At 47.6% G+C, this 17,382-nt stretch overlaps 1 protein-coding gene across 4 annotated transcripts in view; it reads left to right on the plus strand.

Moving 5' to 3' along the window:
* Nucleotides 1–17,382, plus strand: part of Ift122 (intraflagellar transport 122) — a 67,905-nt gene that overhangs the window by 35,303 nt on the left and 15,220 nt on the right. For all 4 annotated transcript variants that reach the window (XM_055604222.1, XM_055604223.1, XM_055604225.1 and 1 more), the window contains 4 exons: nt 1,802–1,999; nt 7,307–7,447; nt 11,003–11,056; nt 14,032–14,193. In XM_055604222.1, the coding sequence (XP_055460197.1) occupies nt 1,802–1,999; nt 7,307–7,447; nt 11,003–11,056; nt 14,032–14,193 (555 nt within the window). The remainder of the gene's footprint in view (nt 1–1,801; nt 2,000–7,306; nt 7,448–11,002; nt 11,057–14,031; nt 14,194–17,382) is intronic.

Here is a 17,382-nt window from a genome sequence, read left to right on the forward strand (position 1 = left end):
GATGGACATTGTTTCCACACCCTTTGGTCCTGTGGCCAGAAGAGGTGTGTCGCTGAGCAGTCCAAAGACTATCCAGCAGGCTTTCTGCCATGCTAGGGCTATTCTTTGGCCTCTTTGGAGCATTGCAAATGGTCAGAACTAATTTATATGAAGTGGGGACCTCCTGAGGCTAGAGCCTCTGCTCTCTGCTTTCTCGTGCAGAGTTTACCAATGTCATGAGTAGACATGGGTCCTCTTCCAAGGTCCCCTTGTCCTTGGCAGAATCAGCAGGGTAGAAGTACCTGGCTTTTTTCAGTTAGTTGGACAAAGCCACCTGGCTGCCAGTAGCCCAAAATGACTTCACTTATTATCACTTTATGTCACAGAGGAAGCAGAGAGTTTAGGGGGAAGAACATTGTCTTCAGACTGACCTGGGTTCATGGACCTCTGAGAGTCTCTATTTCATCTGTGGCTAACATGAAACTGCCTTTTTTTTTTTTTTTTTTTTTTTGAGAAAGGATCTCTCCCATAGCTCAGGCTAACCTCCAGCTGAGGATGAACTCTAGATAATCTGTTACTTCCACTTCCTAAGTACTGGGTTAGGGAAGTGTCCCACCTACCTGCTTTACATTGTGCTGAGCTCAACCCAGGATCTTTTGCCTGCTAACTAAACCATGTTCCCTGTTCATGAAGCTAACATGAAGCTAGAAGTTACCTGCTCACAGAATTGCCGTAGGAACAGCATAGGAGCCAACAAGATGCTACTGTGTGCTAAGTGCTGGGCCTAACTAGCCCTAAATGTTGCCCTTCTCTCCAGCCTCAGCACTCCCACCACCTGGACCTGAGGCCCCTCCCTCAGTGTGTCCTGTGTGGAGATTGGAAAGGTGCATGGCTCCTTGCCCTTACTTTGGCTTCTCTGGAGAACTAGCAAAGGTGGCTTTCAGGTCTTGCCAGGAGACACAACTTTCCTAGTCTCCTATTCACCACATTTGCCCCTTCAGTGAAAAACACCAACTTTCCTCATTAAGACATGGTTCATGCTCAGGATAGAAGACTAGGCAGTCAGGATTGAGCCTCTGTTGTTCCAGGCCTCCAGAGCTGAACAGAACATTGGTGGAGAGGGTACCTCCCTGGGTGACTGTTTTTATTGTAAGAATTGTACATGCATAGACAATGTATTTTATAATTTTGAAAAGAACTTCCCATTCTTTGCTTATTATAAAAAACAATGGATGTTCATGAGCATCCGTTTGAAGAAAGAAGCCAGAGAAGCAACAAGCAAAAAAAAAAGGGGGGGGGGAGGCAAAGATAATAGAAATCCTTTGCAATTCCACTCATCCAAAAACAGTCACTGTTAATCTGCAGGGGCAACACTTTCAGCCTCCTTCTGAATAAGTAGGGATGTCTGTGAGTGTGCGCGCGTGTGAGTGTGTGGTGCTGGCATGGAACTCAGGCCCTTATACATGCTAATCAGCTACCACAGAGCAGCACCCTGCCCTTTTTCTTAATAGACATGGAATCCTACCTTCTTGAATTTCCACTTACTGTGAAGTGATTAAAATATAGAGGGGATGATAATTTATTTTGAAAATAGCACATACCTGTCACCAGTACATAGAGAAGTTTCCCTCATCCGTTTTTTATGATTCCCCTTCCTTCCTTCCTTCCTTCCTTCCTTCCTTCCTTCCTTCCTTCCTTCCTTCCTTTCTTCCTTCCTTTCCCTTCATCCTGCTGTCAGGACTTTAGTGTGACCCAGGCTTTAAGAACGGTGGGAGTGAAAAGTGGGAGTGGTGTCAGTGCCTCACAGCCCTCTGTCCCTCAGGAACCAAATGCCAATAGTGTGGCCTGGAACACCCAGTGTGAGGACATGCTTTGCTTCTCCGGAGGAGGCTACCTCAACATCAAGGCCAGTACCTTCCCAGTACACCAGCAGAAGCTGCAGGGCTTCGTGGTTGGCTACAATGGCTCCAAGATCTTCTGCCTTCACGTCTTCTCTATGTCTGCTGTGGAGGTGCCACAGGTAACCCAGATGCCTGTCACTCTTCTGCAGCTGTAGAACACACAAAACAGAATGGTCAGGCCCTCAAACTGGTGCTAAGGGCAGCAAAGAGAGGGAGGGGGAGGTGTTGAATCTGTGATGTCGCAAGTCACTATGGACTTGGGTGTGTTGTGTGTAGCTGTGTGTTTCTGGACAAGAAGCTCAGCCCCGTTGTCTTAGTTAGGGTTTCTGTTGCTGTGATGAAACACCATGACCAAAAAGCGAGCTGGGGAGGAGAGGGTTCATTTGGCTTACACTTCCACATTGTAGTCCATCACTGAAGGCAGTCAGGACAGGAGCTCAAACAGGGCAGGAACCTGGAGGCAGGAGCTGTTGCAGAGGCCACGGAGGGGTGCTGCTTACGTGCTAGCTTCCTATGGCTTGCTCAGCCTGATTTCTTATAGACCCCAGGACTAACAGCCTAGGGGTGGTCCCATCCACAATGGGCTAGACCCTCTCCCATCAATCACTAATTAAGAAAATGCTCGACAGGCTAGTCCTCAGCTCAACCTTATGGAGCCTTTTTTTTTTTTTTTTCCCAGTTAAGGTTTCCTCTTCTCAGATAACTATAGTTTTATGTTACGTTGAGATAAATCTAGCCAGCGCACCCATTGGCCTCCTTTCTTTCTGATCCCCTTCCTGTGTTAGCCATATGCAGTAATGTGCTAGCAGCAAGTCCAACAAGGTGGAAACACCAGTGCTTGAGTGGTAGTGCTGTGTGGGAGGAGAGTAGGTAGGGTAGGCACTGAGGGCTGTGAAGCAGAGAGGGCACGTGGTACCCTGCACAGTCCCCTGACGCTAGAGGAAGCCAGCTAGAAACTGGGTTGAGAGCATGGAACCACAGATTAGGGGAAGGGAAAAACAGACGAGAACCCAGACAACCCCCACTAGTAGCTGACCTAGTTACAGCTGTCCTAGCTACCCGTTTGTCCCTGAAGTGAGTGACATTCCCTATGGAACTGTCATAAAACCAAGGCAAACACTAAGGAAAAACTTGAGCCATAGCATCCCATCTTCAAGAGATTTTTTCTTTTTTTAAAGATTTGTTTTATTTATTTATTACATATACAGTGTTCTGTCCGTGTGCCAGCAGAGGGCACCAGATCTCATTATAGGTGGTTGTGAGCCACCATGTGGTAGCTGGGAATTGAACTCAGGACCTCAGGAAGAATAATCAGTGCTCGTAATCTCTGAGCCATCTCTCCAGTCCCGAATATATTTTATTTTTTAAAATGTGTGTTTGTGCATGTGTGTTGGTGATATGGAGGACAGAAGAGGTACAGATTCCATGGAGTTGGGATCCACCTCTCACGATGCTGAGAATGTGATGTAGGTCCTCCCTTAACCACCGAGTCATCCCTCAAGACCCCAGATATTATTGTACTTACTGTACTGAATATGGACTATAAGCAAGAGGATGGGAGCTCATAGTCACTTCATGCCATCTTGTGTTTTAAAATGTGTTAAAGTTTGTTAGTGTGTGTGTGAACGCCTGTGACTGTGAAGGTTCCAGGACAACTTATGGGAGTTGTTTTTCCTGTTGTTGGTTCTTGAGATTGAACTTGAGTTGTCATACTTGTACAGCAAAACTTCAACCCTGTGAGGCATCTTGCCATCCCCTATGTCATCTTCTTTTCACCTGATATTTAGCTGTTCCAGGCCTATCCCTCTGATGAATTTTTTTTTTTTAGATATATTTTATTTGTTACATATACAGTGTTCTGCCTGCTCTCCAGCAGAGGGCACCAGATCTCATTATAGATAGTTATGAGCCACCATGTGGGAACTGAACTCATGACCTCTAGAAGAGAAGCCAGTGCTCTTAACCTCTGAGCCATCTCTCCAGCCCTTCTTTGATGAATTATTGACTGTAAAGAAGCAGTCTGACCTAGTAGTATAGCTCATGCCTATAATCTCAACACTTTGAGGCTGGGGTAAGAGGATTTTGAGTTTAAGGGCAGTTTAGGATAAATCACAATACTTTTTCTTAAAATAAAAAACAAAGCAAAGCAGAACCCACTAACAACAAAAACAATCACCAAAACTAAACACCCCATTTACTAGTCTGGTTTTTTGCTCAGCAGTCTACTGGAAATGATGTGCCATGTCGGTGAATATACTTTACTAGACTTTTCAAACAGTAAGACGATTGTAGGCCCACATGTATGTATGTGAGAAGTGACACGCGATCCCTTATGTGTGTTGCTCAGTTCCCCATAGGTTATTGCAGTTGTTCATGTGCTCCACCGTGCAGCCTGGAGCACCTTCCTGCCCCAAGCTCCCATGCTGTCCCCACTGTGTCCCCATCTGTCCGTAGTGGATGCAGCACTTCTGTCACAGGACAGTCCATCGCTTATTCCCCCTACTATTGGGCATTTATACTACTGGCAGCAGAGTCTCATTGTCGGCCCTGGCTTTGTTAGAACTCTCTCTGTGTAGACCAGGCTGGTCTCAAACCCACAGAGATGTTCCTGTTTTTGCCTCTGAATGCTGGGATTAAAGGCGTGTGTCATCACAGCTGGCTACCCAAAGCTTTTTGCTTTTGTAACTAATGGATATCTTCCTAGTATCTGACCTGACTCAGTATACATTCCAAGAAGGGAACTTGCTGGTCCAAAAGCCTTGTACATTGAGTGATATTCAGACATTCTAGACTGCCTTTCCTCTAGCATGCTCTGTTAGCCTGCCTGCCTACACAGACCTGGTCTACAAACTCTTCCTACTCCTTGCCCAGGGCCGTGGAAGCCCTTGTTACTTCTTGGTGCGGGCGTTCCTGCAGCAGAGTGCACATCAGCTCCTGATCCACACATAGTGAGTATTCAGGCGATGGCAAGGCATTCTGAGGTGACTAAACAGCAGAAAAAAAGAAAGCTTGAGAGATGGAAAAAGGGTGATATGTGGTGGAAGGTGAGGACAGCACTGTCTGCCTGACTTTTTCCTTGCTGTCCTTATCTGCTCCCTGTCAGCATCCTAAACCCAAGCACCACATCTGCTAGGAGCCCACTCTTCCTTCTCCGTGCCGAACAGGCTTCGCTTATTAATAGGTTTTCTCCCCTGACTGCTGTCCTAACCTCAAAAATAAATACAATTGCTGCTCCCTGATTCTGGCCAGGCAAGAGGAGCCAGGGGGGCTGCCGGGGCTCTTTCAGCCAGGGCCTCCAGAGTCAGTAGCCAAAGTCTCTGTTGGTTGCAGCCTTCCTGCTGATGCAGCAGGCCAGAGGTGCCAAGCATTGGGAAAGGCCTTCTGGAGACAAAGGCAATGTTTATCTGTTGCCTCTGCCTCCAGTTTTGCGGTTTGGGCCTCCAGACCAGGCAGAAAGCCCCATTTTTGCTCTTGGGATTTTTGGTTTCCTTTCGAAATTTATATCATCTTGTGCAAGAACTGGTGTGTCCAAGCTGCCAAGTAGGGCAGCAAGCCTGAGTTGTGCTCATGACGTCATACTTGGAATACAGCAGCCAGATAAGGGGTTGCTCAGAGGAGACTGGCTCATTAGTATGTCTTTCAAACCCTCCCTCAGGTTGTGACCCCTGCTGTGTTACCAGTCCATCTTGTGCTGCATTTTAATGTCCCCTTGTCATGGGGCAGCCAGTGTAGCAGGAAGTTCTGCAGCTTGGGAAAAGGAGCCCTGGCTTTGGGTTCTGATCCTGCAACCTGATCTAACTGCATCCTGAATTCCCCATCTCCCTCTTCAAGGCCTCATTTCTCTTCTTTGTAATGGGGTCATTGGTTTTTAGTTTTTGTTTGTTTGCACAGGCGCTTGCTATGTTGCCCAGGCTGGTCTCGACCTCCAGGGCTAAAGTGATCCTCCCACCTCTACCTCCAGAGCAGGCTAGACTACAGCTTTGCCAGTGTGAAATGGGGCTAATTACACCCATTTTCAGGTTTTGCCCGTCCTGATTCCTGTTATTATTCCTTCTTATTACAGACAGTCATGAAATAGCAAAAGCCACAAAACCAAACTAAAGTGAACCAGAGCGTTTGAAGAGTCTAGAAAATAGAGCTCATTGTGAGGGCAGAGTGGGTGGAGTTTGAGAAAGCTTTAAGGAGGTGATGAAACCTGTGTCTAGGGGGTTGGATACTTTGCCTCTTTCAAAGTGTCTCATTGGCCCACAGTAGCCTGACCTGGGCAGAGTCTCTAAACAGAAGGTAGCACATTTCTCCAGAGGGTACCTGGTGAGGATATGGCTGAGCCAGGCCTGGGTGCTAGCTCAGCTGCTGCTAGTCTGTGGCCAGCTGCCTCCCGACAGTAAGGAAAAACAAGCTCCTGGAAACAGCTGTGTCTTGCTGTCAGCGAGTAGACTGGCTTGAAAGGGAGAAGGTTTCTTTTAATTCTGAAGGGAAAAAAGGACCGGAAATTTCAAAGATCAAGTCCCCAAATAGAGAAAACAGCATTTCCAGTTCCACATTTGGGAACCATTAGCACAGAGGTACTGGCTGATTGAGCTCTACTGCCTAGGAATCCAAAAGGGAGACAAGGGTTCCTGAAGCATGTTGATCAGCCTCAGATCACAGCTCAGCTTTAGCCTGATGAGCGCACATGCATGTGCGTGTGCATACACACACACACGTGCACACGCCTACACACACATACGGCAAGAAGGAGCACAGAACCAGGAAGATCAGGTCATCTCTTGCTCTGGCTTTAAGTTTTTAGTTTGCTAGGTCTGTGTCCTCAGACAAGTCAGGTGTCCTCCAGGAGGCTCCCTCTCCTGGGCTGTTATTGCCTCCTTACACTGGGCTGTTAGGGCAACTTCAAAGCAAGTCTTAAAAAAAGAAGTCATTAGGGAATACTTGTAGATATTCTTAGCCAGGCAACTTGGTCTTGAGGGGAGCGTTGGTCTTCAGCACCAAAGACCTTAGGGATTTGTTCTCAGATCTATCTACACAGAGGCCAAGAGCAGCTCAGACTCCTTCTCTTGGGGAAAGAGTTTCCAGGAGGGGCCTGTTAACAGTTTTTAAAAGCTAAGCAGGCATTCCCAAAGCACATACAAAGGACAGATCCTTCCCAGAGAAGGTGACATCTTAGAGTCAAGTAGACCTAGAGAAGGGGAGGGCAGATGACAGCCAGAAGTCTATTGTGGGAGCACTGTAGGCCAGCAGGAGGGGATGGCAGAAAAGAAGGCACCCAGGGGGGCCAGGGTGAGGCTGCAAAGTACTGATTGATGGCTAAAGTTTGAGGTAGGTGTTTCCGGTGATGTCAGTGTGAACATCTGGAAGTAGGCAGGTTGGAATGTGACTCTTTCCACTGCTCTGAACAGACTATTCTCCTTCTCCTTGATATCCTGCAGTCTGCTCCGATGTACCAGTATCTTGACAGGAAAATGTTCAAAGAAGCCTACCAGATCGCTTGCTTGGGAGTGACAGATACTGACTGGCGTGAACTGGCCATGGAAGCTCTAGAAGGCCTAGAGTTTGAAACTGCAAAGAAGGTATGCTTCTAGTCAGTGTATGCCAGAATTTGGGTTTTGGAAGGGTCCCTTGAGGCAGAAGGAAGTCCAGGTAACAGTAAAAGGGCAGAAACAACTCTAAAGGGTTCTGAAGTCAAACTGCTCTGAGTTCCAAATCTCTCCTCAGGCACCCCTTTCCCAATGGGCCTGGCAATAACAACCTTCCCAGGTTATTTCTCTGGAGGGTTCTGGAGTATTAGGCCCTGTCCTCACCAAGTTGAGAATATCTAAGTGGATAATGCCAGTAAAACAGCTGGTTGATTATGGCTATCAGTCTTGGTAGCAGTCATTTATGTGAAGACCCTAGATAAAGCCTGTGCATAACAGTAATCAAATATCTCTTATGCTGGATATGAGCATCAGCCATTTATCACAGTACCTTTGTCCTTAGCAGGCTTAGTTCAAAAGAGATGGCCAGGCTCTCTGATTCCCACAGCAGTGTGGTAGGGCCCCCTACCCTCATGACATGATTCATAGTGTAACTTCTAGTTTAGTCAATTAAAACCAAAGAAATGGCCAAAAACATTTAACCTTTCTCTAGCCATGTTAAAAGGCCCAGGTGTGTTTTCCTCCGATAGATTGAGGGAGAAGAAGGAATGACTGTCAGCCTCTCCCCTCCTCCTTTTCCCTGCTTTCTCTCCCATAACCAAGTGGAGAGTCTCCTTTTGTCCAGGCTACTGGTACTGAAGCACCTGCAGACATATATGGTGCCTGCCTCCTGTTAAATGGGGGACAACTGAGTCAGAGCACATCTCAGAGCTGGCCTCTTTCTCTCAGCCTGACCTAAAAATGAGGTTGTGAAATGCATGGTGCTCGTTCTGTATTTTGTGTTCACTCTTGAGGCCTCCCCAGGCCTGGTAAAGGGGAGTTTGGAGTGGCTGTGCAATTACCAACCAAATCACACAGAGCTGGAGGTGTCACAGGTCAGTGGTAACTCACTGGCTAGCATGTACAAGGCCCTTGTTCAACCTACCCAATAATTTCCTACAGATTTTTATATCAGATAAGCATTGAGAAAGTATTAGACTAGGGCTTGGGAATTCAAGGGTAAGGGGAGGCTTCTCCAGAGGAACTTCCTTCTCCTGCCCCGCCCAGAAATGCCAGCAAGTGAAGAATAACAACAGGTTCTTAGGATGTCTTCATCCTTTAGCTAGGAATAAAATTGTCTTCCCCTTGGGGCTGGAGAGATGGCTCAGAGGTTAAGAACACTTGCTGCTCTTCCAAGGGTCCTGAGTTCAATTCCCAGCAACTAGATGGTGGCTCATAACCATCTATAGTAAGATCTGGTGTGCAGGCAGAATGTTGTATAAATAAGAAATAAATCTTTAAAAAAAAATTGTCTTCCCTCTAGATTGTTACCCCTTTTCACCTAGAACCTAAAACGAGCTCATATTAGAATTGCCCTGAACCACACAGCATATCACCTCTGTGAGCTTCTGAGCAGATGTCCAAATAGAGGGAACTGAAATTAGGCTATAACCTTCTATTCACTAATATTCCACCTTGCATCCCAGAACACTGAGAATAAACACAATCATATCAAAGTACTGGGTTCTTTATTAAAATGGTGTTCTTCATCATTTTCTTGACCATTGAAAATTGTGTGTGTGTCTCTTGTGGGCAGCATGATATTTAGAAAAGTCATGAAGCTTTGACCATAGACTTTGACTAGTGTTTTTTCTTAGTTCTGAATCCGTGGCTTTCCTCTCCCCTGGGTGTCAGTCACTCTGGGCTCAGACTTGTGGAGGGAGGGGCCTGGCGTAGAGGGGTGTCCCCACTAGATGGCACAGGAGAGCTGCTTAGTGCGCCTGCTGCATCTGCTCCCTGCGCCCCACTTCCCTCTGTGAAAGTTATTCACCGTCTTGTGACTGACCACTCCCCAAAGTGCCCTGCCTCTGCGGTATAGCAGGGCTGAAGGGTGACAGCGACAGATTTATCAAAGTCAAGATTTCAGTGCCCAGAACCAGAAAGGCCCTTTGACAAGGTGTCACTTGCTTGCCTGACCACAAGAAGGTGGCTGGAGCCCAAAAGCAGGAAGGAAATAGGCTCGAGGTCCTGCCAGGGCTCAGAGCTGGGCTGAGACCTGAGTTTCCTTTTCCTGCTCTGCTCATTACCAGGGACCAACTTCTGTACTTGTTTTAAGAAACACAGATCAGGAGGCAACTTGTAGACCTTTGACATACTCCTGCATGACCTTTATTCACACACTGCCTGATTTACCCTTTTACCAGTTCTTCAAGAAAAGCATAGTCCTGGGCACTGTGGAATGTGCCTGTCACCAGCTTCTCAGCAGGCTGAGGCAGGAAGGTCCCTTGAGTGTAGAAGTTCAAGGCCAGCCTAGGTAACATAGTATGTCCCTATTTCAGAAAGAAAGCCACTTGCCAGGTCCCTGCTGGGCAGTGCTTTGCCTAATCCTGCCACTGCTTGTGCTCAGACAGGAAGTATCCTCCCTGGGGTATCTGCCTCACACTCTTATAGCTCTTGGCTCAAGGAGATTTAGCTCTCTGTTTAATCTGCCTAACTTCCTCTTTCTACTGTGAACCCCTGAACTAGGAGGGGGACAGAGTCGAAGCGAAATTCCTGTGCCCCCAGCCTTTGGATAGATCCTGGCCCTGTAAGGATGAAATCACACTGTGGTCATCTGTGAGGCAGCCAGAAGCTGGATGGCTTGATCATTTCCCCCATTCTTCTAGCATGGAGGGTGCCTAGCAGTGGCCAAGGGCTGTTGTGCATTCTAAACCATAATGGCTAAGGACTGCTGCTCTTGGCACGTGTCAGTCCATTTCACATGGACAACACAGAAAGCACAGCTGGGCAGAAATGTTGCCAGTGGAGCACATGAAGGTCAGTTCCCCTAAGCCCCTTGTGGTACCTGAAAGCAGCAAAAGGCGCTTCACTGGCACTAGCCAGCTGCCTGACCCTCAACCTTCTAGAAATCCATTCATTAGATGTCTCTGCCTCTGCTGGGAGTCCAAGCAGAGGATGTGTGGCCAGGGTTAGCGTGCGGGTTTACTTTGTAGAGACCAGGAGATTATTCCCCACCACCCTCCTTTAGAACCATTCTTTCCTGAGCTTTTCCCTCCTCTCCCCATGTGCCTTTTATGTGTAGCACCACTGAGTTAGCAGACCTGCTCCTGCTTCCCATCCACATCACAGGGAGAAGCGTGCAGGCCCTTGTCTGTTTGTCTTGCCTACTCTGCAGATGCCATTGTCTAGAATCAGCCCAGCCTGCCTTTCCATTATGAGCAGTGTCTGACAAGGAGTCCCACTGCAGACTACAGGATCATAGTTCTGTTTTACCTAATCCCAAAATGATTGATGCTCCCAGGACTTCTTTACAGGCCTTTGTAAGGACTAATCCTTGAGATGAAGACAGGCTGCGCCTCGCTGGGTGGCACACCTCCCAAGCACACAGTGATGAATCGAGCTTCCCACTCCTGCTTGCTGGCTCTCTTTTTAGAGCTTGATGTACCCCACCCCCACCAGCCTGTGGAGAACAAGAAGGCAGCTGACTCTGTTCTTATTCCCTTCCCATAGGCCTTCACCAGAGTCCAGGACCTTCGATACCTAGAGCTGATCAGCAGTATTGAGGTAACTGATGAAACCATCTTCCTTCTCAGGATCCCAAGGACATGGGGACACAGGCCCTGTAGTCTGTTCTGGGGGATAGAGTGGCCGCATAGAGGCAACACCCAATTAGTCAGTTGGTAGTTGAATGAGGTAGAAGGTTTGGGTCTCTCTAAGCTTTGGTGCCTCGTTCCTAAGATGAGATATATGTACACTGGTCAGTGGTGGTGCTCTTCTTTAATCCCAGCACTCAGAAGGCAGAGGCAGGTGGATCGCTGTGAGTTCAAGGCCAGCCTAGTCTACAGAGTGAGTCCAGGACAGCCAGGGATACACAGAGAAACCCTGTCTCATAAAACCAAGATGGGGTCTGTCCTTCCCTGATACAGGCTTGTGGAACCTGGTACTCTGGGATAAGTAGTTGTTGCCATTCATGACTCAAGTAATCTGCCAGTGAATAAAGCATTTCCCAAATGTTCCTAAACTTCCCTGAGACCTACCAAGCCATTGTCCTGCCAAGAAGGCCTGTAGTGGGCTAAGGAGTCTAGTTTGACTGCACCATTTTTGGGTGATGGAAGATGCTATTTTTAATTTCTGTGTATCTCGGTACTGTCTGACTGTCTGTAAAAAAGGCATACATATTTCTTTCTCCTGAACAGATTTATTGTGAGGCTAAAGGAATGTGAGACACATTGAAGCTCCCAGATGGAAGCAGTGAGAAATTTGCAAATGTCTTGCCCCTCTAACTCAGTTCAGCAGATTAAACACTTGTCATGGGCCCCAGCCATGTGTGTGTGTGTGTGTGTGTGTGTGTGTGTGTGTGTGTGTGTGTGTGTATGTGTCTGTGTAGGGGACATTGGGGGAGTGGCAGGCAGAGCTGAGACGAGGAAGGCTACAATATGGTGGCTGTTGTTTGTTGAGTTTGTTCATGTGCAACCAAAGTATGACTGATACACACAAGGACCTTAGTGTGGTGAGGCAAGTGCTGTTGTTGTCAGCCCTGTTCAATGGGGAAGAAAGGAAAGCTAGGAAAGGATGGGCCATATCCTTGTTTGGGCCATGTTTAAAAGCTCAATTGAACCTCAGACTTACTCCCCTGCTTTTCTCTAGGCTCTGCCATTTTACCTTGTGAGCCTTTCCTGTCTCCCTCTGCCCAGAAGGCCATCAGTTGTTAGGGTCTTCCCACAGAGGTGAACAGGGGTTGGTTGAATGCCATTGTCCCAAGCTGCTGGCTAGCTCTCAGAGCTGGTGCTAGGTATTAGCCACATAGGCCCTTGGAGTTCCAAAGCTCCAGAACATCACTTTTCTTTGCACAAATGTAACTAGCCTCTGTGAAAGCTGACTCTTATCATTTGTCATGTCTTAGTTAGTTCAAAAGCTCTACCTCTGCTAGTGACCTGTGAGCTGAGAATTGGTGTGCTTATGGTACCATCTCTGGGGAAAAGGATAATGTGCAGTAGGAATCGATTCCTATTGCAGTCCTGAGGCCTCAGCTTCTGGCTTCTGGGTGGCCAGCATTAATGAGGGAGTTGAGTGCCTCCGTGCCGCCTGTTGAGTACCTGAGATGATAGCATACTGGTGGCCAAATAATCTGTGTCAACAGTCCTTTACAAACATGTTCTTCTGTGGCCCACATTCCAAACCAGCTGACACCAATCTCGCTACAAGAGTTTCATTCACTCAGTTTCAGAGGTCAGCTTATTTGGTTGGTTAGCCTGCACTGTGTGAAGGTTGAAAAAATTATTTCTGTTGCTGGTGAGGCATGTTGTCTCCAGCTGCTGGAACTTCCACCAGCTTGTCTGGGAGTTTGATTCTATGTCTCATCTTCCTCCAGTGTGATATAGTTGACAGAAAACAAGCAAAAGGCAACTGCTGGGGCTGAGGGCTGGGTGCTGGCAAGTGTTTACAAATACTGGAGCTTTAAAGAAACGAGTGTTCTTTCCAACACAGGAGGAAGGTGGGGGGGTGCTTCTCTTCATCCTCGGCATGCTCAGTGTGCATGAGCTCACATGTACACATACATGTGCATACAGGTGTATGTTAGGGACTATCCCTCGCTTCAGAAGGTAGAATCATGGGATATGAAGAGTGAGCTTTGTGTGACCTTGGCTGTGCCTGATTTGCATCACCTTCCTTCACGGCGATGCTTGTGGTGCTGGGGTCAAAGAGAGCAGTAGAGGGTCTCCTGTGTGAAATGGACACCCACATACACAGTGTCTGTTAGGGTTTCTGTTGCTGTGGCAAAACACCCTAAGCAAAAGCAACTTGGAAAGGGAAGGGCTTCTTTCAGCTTACAGTTCCACATCACAGTCGATTACTGATGAAGGAAGGGCAGACCTGCTTTCTTGTAGCACCCAGGATACCAGCCCTGGGGTGGCACCACACAGTGGGCTAGACTTCCCTATATCAGTCAAGAAAACACATCACAGGCTTACCCACAGGCCAGTCTGGTGGGGCCATTTTCTCAATCAAGAAGCTTGTGTCAAGTTGACATAACACCAGCCAGCACACATAATGTCTCCTCTTAGAAAAAGGAGCATATTCAGATTTGTGAGCCTGCTTTATGGCCTCCATCTTGGTTGAAAAATCCCAGACTTTATCCTTGTCTTTGTCCTTTGGTTATAGCTCTGCCACCCAGGTGTCTGGGGCTTTGGGTGATCTTGGGAATGCAAGGGCTGTTCCTGAGTTGGACAGTACACACTATTCAAGTTATCTCATGGTTGCCTTGGGCAAGCATACAGGAAAGCAGGCCTGTGGAATTTCCACCGAGCAAACAAAGGTTTGCCTCTTGTTTGATCTTCTGTGTCTGAAAAAAGAGACCACTTTTGTTGTTGAACATCCCAGTAGAGACATAGGTGAGAAACATAGTGGCCCAGGAGCCAAGTGTGAGCTCCAGTTGGAAGACCCAGGGGCTTAGCCCGAAATAGCAGCAGCTAGCCTTTGTACCGGCTGCTTCCTGCCACGGCTGTGGAGGCCATTTCCTATGCTTCTCATTTTTCCAGGAGAGGAAGAAGCGGGGAGAGACCAACAATGACCTGTTTCTGGCAGATGTGTTTTCCTACCAGGGGAAGTTCCATGAGGCTGCCAAACTGTACAAGAGGAGCGGCCATGAGAACCTCGCGCTCGACATGTACACTGACCTCTGCATGTTTGAGTATGCCAAGGTAACCCACCACATCCTGGGCCAGCCTGCCACCAGGGGTTCCCGAGCTCTGACCTGCTGTGTCCATAAGTCATGTGTCCAAGAAATGATACAGACAGAAAACAGGGATGACCCTGGGTGGTGGCAGCACACACCTTTAATCCCAGCACTCAGGAAGCAGAGGCAGATGGAGCTCTGAGTTTGAGGCCAGTCTGGTCAACAGAGCTAGTTCCAAGACAGCCAGGAATATACAAGAAACCCTGTCTTGAAAAACTAAAAATAAAATTAAAATTAAAAAATAGAATAAAATAAAATGGGGATGGATGACCTCAGGAAAAGAGTGGGTAGATTAATAAACAGGGAACCTTCAGTTCAACCATCTGGTTGAAACTGACCGAAAGCTGACTGCCAGAGGCGCAGCACACTGGGAGTGCCTGTGGGCAACAGCAGTGCGGGTGTTGAGCATACCAGCATGATGCTGTCACCAGGCGCCTCAGTACCTGGCTTAGGGAAGTCTCCACAGGTTCCCTCAGACCTGGATCAGGAGCCAGCAAGATTTGGTGTCTTCAGTGACAAGCTGGTCCTTCCACAAGGTAGGACGCTATGGCTCTCCCCAGAGAGCCTGCTCTGAGCACCTTGGGTGTAGAGTGCTGCACTGAGCCTGGCAGGTGTAGTAGCTCCTGGTGATGGGTTACTCCGCAGGGTCCCCTTTTGCATCTGAAGGGCGCTCTTCAAGGCTAGTCCCTAGGTACTCTAGATTTCCGAAGGAACAGCCTAGACACATGAGCCCCACTAAAGCTCTCCAGGGGTCAGCAGCTCAGCTTCCAGCAAAGCTTAAAGCCAATGAGGCTCTTCCACAGAGGAGCTTTGAGGCCCTCAAAATCCTGTGGAGTCTTCAAGTCCTAGCCACAGCCATTCAATGGCTATTAATGCTAATCACCTAGCTCAGGAGTCCCAGGTGGGACAGTTTCCCTATTCCTCTCTGTGTGTCTGTGCCTAACCACAGCTAGCTTCTTTCCCTACCCATCTGTTAGATCCTGTGGCTCCTCCATACAGGGGTGAACCCCTGGGCTGCCCCGGCTGCTTCTCCACCACACCTCAGATCCGGGCTTCAAGCTTCCTCTGCCTTTTCATCTTCCATAGCCTCCTCCATGCTTCTACCCATGCACAGCCAGGATTACATGAAGTGCTCCCTCCACTGGGGAGAAAGCATTAAACTTTAAACAAACAAACAAAAAAACAAACAGATCCTAGGGGTAGAATTTAAGCACCACAGCCAGCCAACCCTGGTTGCTCTTTGGGACTGATGCCCTCTGAGCTGCTGGTGGGCAACTGTGGTGCAGTTGAAACACCTCCTTGGCACCCATAGTGAAGTGTGATTATGAAAGCAACACTTTACCAGTGGGTGAAGACTCACATAGCCAAGCCTCTGCATAGTGGCCCTCGCCTTTAATCCCAGCATGCAGAGGCAGGTGGATCTTTTGAGTTCAAGGCCAGCCTGATCTACATAGTGAGTTCCAGGACAGTCAGGGTTACATAGAGAGACTCTGTCAAAATAAAATAGAGAGAGAGAGAGAGAGAGAGAGAGAGAGAGAAAGGAAAGAAATGAAAGGAAAGAAAGGAAAGAAAGAGAAAGGAAAGAAAGAAAGAAAAAGAAAAGGAAGGAAGAAAAGAAAGAAAGGAAAGAAAAAAGGAAGGAAGGAAAGAAAAAAAAGAAAGAAGGAAGGAAAAAAGAAAGAAAGGAAAGAAAGAAAAGAAAGAAAAAGGAAGGAAGGAAGGTGATTGAATTAAAATACAAGTCCACATCCAGGGATTTCCTTGGTGGTAGAGCAGGTACGCGCGCACGCACATGCGCGCGCACACACACACACACACACACACACACAATATGAAAGGATTAGGAAAGTGGGAAGGCCAGTTATGACTCCTGGGTGGGTGCCTTTAGACCCCTCTCTGGCCACCCGTTCCCCACTTTGGCTCCTTCTCATGGTTCATCTTCACTCCCTGTACCCATGGCCCCCTACCCAGCAGTGCCGCCTGTTCATACGCTCCATCTGGTGTGGCTGTCCATGAAGGTAAATACTTGCGCTTGTTTTGATTTTAATTTTTGATCACAATTCCAAGTATGTTGGTTCCATTTCAAGCACACACACCCCCCGAACCTGGCTTGGTAGTCTGCAGTTAGGAAATGTGTACACACATACACATTATGTTGGGGGTGGGAGACACAGTGCTTATTAACGTGGCATGTTTTTGTTTACTCGAAAATTGCTTCCCAAGATTCAATCTGGTTTTTGGAAAATTTTTAAATTACATTCCCACGTACAAATAAATTGTATGCTTTCCGGACAAGTGACATGTTTATGTGGTGATAAAGGGATTATAATGCTCTTAACTCTCGTGTAGTGAGTCCTTATCAGAAGCACCGAGCATGAGAACCCTGCTCAGTCTCATTCATCACTCAGCACGGCCTCTTTCTGTCCACTCCAGGACAAAGTCTTGGCTGTGGCCCCCAGATAACGTGAAAATTGGCTTCATAGAACCAAAAAGCCTTTGAAAACCCACTTGGTTGAGCTTTGAAGGAACTGTTTAGACTCAGCTTGAATTAGGTCATAGTTCTGAGTTGACTGCTGGGATGGAGGAGGTATACCTCCTGTCAGGGAGGTTCCCACAAGCCAGTGAGCTGTGTGCCCACATGGTCCTCTTGGAGAGACAGCTCACATTGTGGCCCCTCGTAGCTTTTGGCCTTTTCTCTCTGTTATTACCTCACTGAGTACTCATTTGCTGAAGTCCCTTTGAAGGACATTGCTGTGCTTTTATAATTCCTGTCTCTGCTGCTAACCTCAGGAAAGCTTTGTGTGCATGAGGAGCTGATGTTGTCATAACTGCCAAGAGGGAAGTGTGTTTGTAATGGCCCTAGCCAGGTGTCCTCAGGGTCTGCTCCCCAGCCCCTTCTCTCTGTGCTCCAAGGGGAGGCAGAGGCTAGTTGTAGGGGACCCTGTCTTTATTTGGTCTATAACAGGTAAAATGATGCCCTTCCTCCCCTTCCTGGATTATTTGGTTGTCTTAGGCCAACCTAATATATGGTTTTAGAGGCTACACAATTACCCTGAAAGCAAATGGAAAAAGAAATGAGCTAATTGTTCAAGTGGGTTTCTGCATACATTGACTGCACTTTCCTGACAAATGAGTGTTAATCGCGAGGAAAAGA

This window comes from Psammomys obesus, unplaced genomic scaffold (assembly GCF_907164565.1).
Source record: "Psammomys obesus unplaced genomic scaffold, mPsaObe1.curated_primary_1811, whole genome shotgun sequence".
Classification (NCBI taxonomy): domain Eukaryota; kingdom Metazoa; phylum Chordata; class Mammalia; order Rodentia; family Muridae; genus Psammomys; species Psammomys obesus.